Here is a 7,263-nt window from a genome sequence, read left to right on the forward strand (position 1 = left end):
TAGAGCGAAGACATCCATGTGTGTGTGTGTGAAGATCCCTCACCGGATGTACCCCGGAATCACACAAACCTTTTCCCAGGGCTTGCTCACACATACAGGTTGTCACTGGCCTCTGGGAGGCACCCGCGTTCTCCTCCGCTGTCTTTTCCAACCCGTTCCCTTCTAACACAAGCAGAAATCCTGAGCAGGTTGCACTACTGAATCTCTAGTAAGAGCAAGACGGATACTGCTATAAATATTCACCACTCGCCAATTGCGTGCCAGCACTAGCTTCCCAAAATTTTCTGAAAATTATAGAAAACATCAGAATTGGCAACCGCTGCAGGAAGTCTGCTGGCAAATGCCATGCGGTCTGACAGCTCCCCTTCCAGATAACACACGGGCACCGATTTTCATGCCCATGGATTTGTGCCACTGTGCAACACCTCTGGCACCCGTGTCTCTCCTGCCCTGGCACCGAGAGCCCCGGGGCCATTCCCCGAGAGCCACCCTGGCTCTGCCCGCAAGAGCTGGGCATCCAAAGTACCCAGAAGGGACAGGGGGACACGGCCGCGCTGGGGCCACGCTGGCTGGGGAGAGCACTCGCCGAGACAGCGTTACACCAGCAAAACTGCTGCACACCTAAGAAACAATAACCATTAAAAGCGTGGAACGTTGTTGTTGTTGTTAAGTAACTGTTTCTAATGGCCACAGCAATCTTATTGGCAAAAGGCTGCAGCAAGAGGGTAACAAAGTCAAGGAAAGCATGACCCGATGACCACCAAAATGTAGCTGATAATTCACTTGCCACTGCCATAAAGCTGGTATTGCCACGGGTATTACCACTCTCTGCAAGCTTGTTCTTGCTGGGGCCTTCGTACATTAAGAAAAACACCAAAGCAAACATAGGTCTCTCCCCTTGAGAAACTAAAACCCCAGATTTTGAACAAAATCTTACAATCTCATGTACCAAACAACCTCTTCAAGGTCTGTATTTACTGCACTTTAGAGCTTCTTTCATGCTATATTAATACAATTTCTATGAGTTACTTTTTATCTCGGAAAAGTTTGTGATTTTTCAAGGACTGGAGCTAGGTTAATGGAGAACTTTTTGTCTCTTGCCCTGAAAACAACACTAGACACCAAAGCACATTTGAATTCTGCTATTCAAGAACTCACCACGTGAACTCTTAAATCCAGCTCCTCCAAAGCACTTGTCTGGCACCAAAGCCTGAAAGAGAGACTGGCCAGTTCAGGCTTCGAGGGGGTGAGTGGGAGGAAGCCAAAGCTTATTTGCTGGTGTATAGAGAAGACCAAAAGCTCTTAACTTCCCCCACCTGAGGACAGGATTACACCATGCTGCACAGAGGAAGAAGATAAACAATAATAAAGAGGTAAAATTCCTCCTTTCTCTTTAACATGATTCTAGTTTGTCTTCTGGATTTGAAAGGAGGAAGCAGTAGACAGTAAGTAAGCATACTCTCCCTCACTCACATGTTTAAAAGATCCATGGGGGGCTGCAGTTGCTCCTGTGTCTTCTAGATACTCATCCCAATTGAATTCCATTTCTTCCACACCAGAACCAGCATCTGGAAGAGAAGATAAAGAAAAAAATCTGAAAGAAAAGATAAAAAACCTTCTACTTTACACTCTGCTGGCTTAAGTTGGAGGCTTTTAAGAACCACAGCAAAGAGCACTTGATTTTAATGACTGTCTACACAAGCCTCTGAAGAACTTCGATTATGCTCTTCCAAATACACACAATACTACTTATCTTTCCTTTGTATCACCAGTGACCCAAATACTGCAAAATTAGAGAGTCCTTTGGATTGGATTGAGCCTGAGAGATATTACAACCCTGAGTTATGGTTAAGCCCAAGCTGTTTCCATCTCTGATACAGGGGAGAAGCAACGTCCACCTTAGTCACTTAGAAGAGCTGCTCACAACGTGCAGCACCTTCTGCAGGGCAAGGGCCACCTCATCCCGGGATGCGTCCGCAGCCCACGCGGATTCGCACCCGCGGGCCCCAGCTCAACACTCGCTCCTGCTCCCAGGGAAGCCCTGTGTGCTCAGGACCCACTGCTGCGTGTCCTTAGGAGAGGACACCCTGGGCACAAACGCCTGTAAGCACCTTTACAACAGCCAGTCCTCCTTGAACGCAGAGGGGATAAATCTTTGCCCAAAAGCCTGAACGCCTTTAAATTAGCTAAAAGAGCAAATTAAAAAGCTGCTCAGTGTGAAGTAGGTCCATCTTCTCCTCCAGCTCAATGTTAAGCTCACCATTAACTTTTCATTGCAACTCTAGGAATTAGGATTTGTCCCAATTCAGCAGCGTGTATTTAGTGTGTGTGTGATGGTATCCGTTTAAACCCAATCTTCCAGCTTCATTTTGCAGTTTTTAAACAACCACGGCCAGTTACAGTGGCCTTTCATGAGCCACAGTGCTCACAACACTCCGAGCTTGCATAGGGGCATCAATTTTATGGGGATAATTTTTAATTTACTGAAGAAACAGACCCGGAGGACAAGAATAAGTAATTTTATCTTTTTGATGACCTTCCTATTGAAAAAGCCCTGGCTGCCATTCGAAGGGAAGGCCATTCCCAGGACCTGCCACCTCCCTACCAGGTCCTCAACAGCGGGTCACCTAAGTGCCCAAGGGGCAGCTAAGCTCCTTAAACGAGGCACAGGTCACAACCCGCTGAAAGGCTCAATTAGGAGCTTCTGCTCCTAATTAATTGCTCCAATGAACTCCTGCGAGCGGGCCCTGGCGTCCCGCTCTCGCAAACAGTTCCCAGCTAGACTGGCGTCCACGCGGGTCTCTCTTCACCCTGCTAACCTACGGCCTCTGCAGCCCATGGGTTTTTATATTAAAAGAGCTGTTTCCTTCCAGTTCGTCACAGTAGCAAGAGGAACTCAGATTTCTCGGTGCTCTAAAATGCCCGAATCTCACCAGCACCATCCAAGTGCTTTTTCCATGGAAATCCCACAATTTCCTGCCTTCCACGCACTGCAGGTTCCATGAGTTGGTGTATTTTAGAGGCATTTTAAAGCAGCATCCAGAACTTCTTCTGTTCATAAGACTATCTCAGCTTGCACTGGGCTGTGCAATTATATGAGACTACATTAGGAGCCATGAATGCCACCAACTTCCCATGCAGAGGGGAAATCTATAGGTGGTTTCCTTCCTTAGGAGACTCCACATACAGCTGAGGGCCCTGGGCATCTATATAATATGGCAAATCTCTATTTTGCATCTCACGTACTGCCTTGCCACAGTATCTCAGGTTATTTAGTGCAGCACTTACTGAACAAATACGGCACATGAAAAGCTTATTAAATAAAGCACCCAGCCAAAATGCTATAAAATGTTTCACAGTGAGAGAAATAAATTACTTGCCTAATTGTGGAGCAAATTATTTTTCTAATTGTGGAATAAACATGTGCTAGGAAAATATAAATCATGAATAATCTCAGAAATCAGGTGTCTGTTACAGCTGAGGCAGCAACAATTCATGAGTTTGGCTAAGGACCATCTCTCTGTTAAGGCCTGAGCTGGCTGGAAATATTTGGGAGTGGGAATCCAATTGCTATTCAATTTTTACATACAGGTGAGTTCAGTGGCAAAACACAACTTGAGCAAAGGCAAAGAAGAAACTAGATGGGATTCACAGCTCTGGGGCCTCAGCACGCAATGAGCTCTGCTCAAGAAAGCTTCAAAAGCATCAACTTTTCTCAAGTAAAAGTGAGAAGTGCCCCAAAGAGCTTATGTGGACAGTGTTTGTTCCCTTCAGAGGTGAGAAAATCGTCTGCAAGAATATTACAAATTTCCAAGATAGGTATGTTACTTCCCATCTGCCACTCTTTATCCTAGTGTTACTATCAACACTAGCTCTTCCTTTCTGAATCTCACTGTGAAAGACAGCGTGCTGCTCTCAGACACATACACGAAGAGAATGAATAGTGAACTGCACCATTTTGACACACGAAAAGAGTGAGGTACGATCATATTTGTACTTAGAAATACCTGCAATGGAAGCTGTCTGCACTGGACTTTGTTTTGATCCTTGGTCTGAAGTTCAATTCTCTTTGTCAATAACATTCATGCAACTTTAATGGGATTTAGTTTGAAGACTGTTATATGAGACACCTAACTACAGCACACTGAAGTCTGCAAGACCTTCAGTGAAGACAAACCTCGAGGTTCCTCACTGGGAAATTTGGACATATTTCGACCTGCTTTTAACAACAGCTACTCTTTTTCAACTATATCATCTGCGAGGCCACGAGTAAATAAAGACATGATGCAATTTGGGGAGCTGGAGAAGATGGTGACAAGACTAAAAGTTGTCGTTCCCGCTGGCAGCGCGGCGGAGCATCGCAGCAGACCGCCCTGGCCGCTCTCTGGGCTCCTGTATTCGGGGGTTAAGATGAAAACAAAAACGAGCAGAGGAAAATCACCAAAAAACTCCTAAAATTCATGAACTAAACCATTATACCAGTTAAAAAATATGAAGGGATTTTTTTCAGTGGTCTAAGATCTAATCGAGATGTAAATTAGTTGGAACTAACTTAAAGTACTAAAGGAAAATGCTGTTAGAAAGAGGGCTGAAAAACCAAACCAGCGTGCCTATGTTTACTTGGTTGGCATTTTCTGAAGCCTAGGAGGAACTGAGCTCTCTTATGTAATTGTTTGCTTCTTACATAAACCAGACACAGAAAGGATGCTCAGGAAAATAACTGCTGAGTAATCTCGAAAAAACAGCAAACTCTTCACAGCTCTTCCCAAAACTTCTGCTGCTATTTTAAAGGAAGCTGGAAAAAAAACTCAGGAAGGGTTTTAGTACAGAGGGATGTGCTGCGAACATCCCGTTGCTGACCACGTATAATGATTTTTTTTCGGTTGCTCAAACTCTTTTTCTTACATAAGATGACAGAAGACAACACTTCCCAGTAGCAGAAGAAACTGCATTTGGACATGCCTGGAGTAGTTCTGCATCCTTGTGTGTGTTGCTTTTTTGGCTTATTTGAGGACAAGAACCTGAGCTCTTGGTTACAGTTAATTATTGGAAGGCATGGCCCTGCACCACATAGCAGATGCTTGTATCTGCTAAGGGCCCTGTACACCGAATTTATACCTAACATTTCTTCAGCAGCCCTGAGAGCAACTTGACTTTCATAAAATTATAAGCTATCAACAGAAAACTGTCCTAGGGAAGTGCTGCTTGTTGGAGAGTTATCAAAAGAAAGTAATATTCAGATCAAATCTTAATCCAATGGTTTGTACTGATAAATACAACTGAAGGAACATTATAGGTCAGAATCTTGTATAGGAAAAGGAGCAAATTATGGTACTGAGAAATATAGATGATCCTCATCCTCGACAAGAGCAAAAAATGTAATGACTCTTTCAGAGAGTCATCAGCGTCCCCAGCCATAGACTCTCTTTTCAATCCGGTGCTTCAAGGTGATCCAAAACCTGAGCTGATTTACCAAAATACACTACTTGCCAGTTCAGGAGAGGGTGCCTCAAGCCCAAAGAGGACAGCAAGGTTCATGAGAAGGACAGGACTGACCGTCACGCGACCAAACGGCTTCAGTATCTGACGCTTGGATCCAACACTCCAACTTCAGCCACATATTAAGAACCAAATGAAGACACATAAGGTCAGAACAAGATAACACCAACCATCCTGACAGACAGCTCAGAGTAATGGCTCAAAAGCCACTGAGATTTTCATGAACTCACTTCAGACTGAAATCCTGAAGGGGTTTCTTGCAAACACACTTATGAAGGTGGCTCCAGTTTTCCTTTTAAGTCAGGCAGCTCGAACCCAATGCACAGCGAGACAAACTGGAGCTTCCCGTGGCAGAGTGCAGGGTGTGAGAGACTTGCCATACAAAACGGGCACCTCCCCAACGCGTGGGCACCTCGGTCCCATCGCGGTTGCCAAATATTTGGAGAAGCTTTAGGCCTTACCTGCATCATACTGCTGTTCTCCATTCATCTCCACAGTGGCCCGGGGTTATCCTAAGCAGCCAGAAGCAACACAGCCCAAGCCTGTCACACTTTGGGGGTCATGAGTTGTCTCCCACCTTCGTTCCCAGCGACATTCAAGAAGGGATGCGGAAAACAAACCTGTAAATAACAAATATTTAAGAAAATCATTATCTGGTATCAGGTAGTATTATTTAATATTAACTGCTCTTGGATACATCACTATTCTCCAGCAATAAGCTAAAAGCTTTAAAGCAAACAAGGACACCATGTTGCATTTATTTACTTTTAGCTTCTCTATATACATGTCCCCATCAGTAGATCAAAAACTGCCTCTGGCATAAAAATTCCTAAGGCAGTCGGTTACAGAACCTGTTTTCAGCTCCTGCCCTCCGTTTTTCATGCCTCTCCAAAGTTGCTCTGAGCCTCTACAAGGTTAGGAAGGGGGAGGTGACCAAGTCGTGGCTTGGAACAAGCATCAAGTTCTTGGTGGGACTGGTGGGAATGTGGAAGGTCAAGAAACTGGTGCTGGGGCAGTGCCCGGACCAAACACCTGCTCAGGCTGCTGGGTTTTAATAGTTCAGCAATTTGCTTGTCACAGGCTTTCAAGGGATTTGCACATACGTCTTAAAAAAGCACCCCAAAGCCATTTGCTTTTCAGTTTTATTCCACACACACACGTGCACCTCCACCGAGTGCTTTACTGCTGGGCGAGCTGAAGGTTCGTCAGGCAAAAATAGCCCATTTTGCTAAAAAAAAAAAAAAAAATACAAGACCAAACGGAGAAAGGAGCTGCAGGTGGCACAGCATCCAGCTTGCGAGGTGGCAATGTCACCCAGGTGGCACTGCGGGGTGAGCTCAAGCCACCTGCCTTTCTGCAGATTGCCTCCTTCCCAGAGACACCTACAAGCTGTGCTTGGGTTAGGCCACCACCACGGTGCATTTATGTCACCTGTGTCACTGGGAACCCGCAGGACGCTCGACAAACAGTGACAAGTGCCTTTAATCATAAAGCAAAGTATTTCTTGGTAACGGTCTATTTAGCAACTGCCATTCTGCTAAGCCCAAGCACAGGCACCACTGGAAAACCCTGAGTGACACACGCAGTCCAGCCAATCTGGGGATACACCACTAGTGTTTAATAGTTTTGCCCTGGCAAAGTACCTCACAAGTTAACTGCAATTAGGGTATTCTCAATTTAGGGTATAACTTTTTATAACCAAGCTAGATCATGTAAAGCCAACTTCATCTCTCCTTGTCATAACATGGCAATATTTGCACCTAC

General features: G+C 45.1%; 1 protein-coding gene across 1 annotated transcript in view; it reads right to left on the reverse strand.

Moving 5' to 3' along the window:
• Positions 1-6,116, reverse strand: part of SFMBT1 (Scm like with four mbt domains 1) — a 29,568-nt gene extending 23,452 nt beyond the window's left edge. Inside the window, exons 1-2 of the mRNA XM_010211921.2 lie at positions 5,961-6,116; positions 1,474-1,568 (exon numbers count right to left, since the gene is read on the reverse strand). Coding sequence (XP_010210223.1) covers positions 1,474-1,568; positions 5,961-5,988 — 123 coding nt within the window. The 5' untranslated portion in view covers positions 5,989-6,116. The remainder of the gene's footprint in view (positions 1-1,473; positions 1,569-5,960) is intronic.
• Between the last annotated feature and the right edge of the window lie 1,147 nt (positions 6,117-7,263).

The sequence above is a fragment of the Tinamus guttatus genome, unplaced genomic scaffold (assembly GCF_059628265.1).
Source record: "Tinamus guttatus ecotype Peru unplaced genomic scaffold, ASM5962826v1 Tinamus_guttatus_pri_ptg000026l, whole genome shotgun sequence".
NCBI classification, from domain to species: domain Eukaryota; kingdom Metazoa; phylum Chordata; class Aves; order Tinamiformes; family Tinamidae; genus Tinamus; species Tinamus guttatus.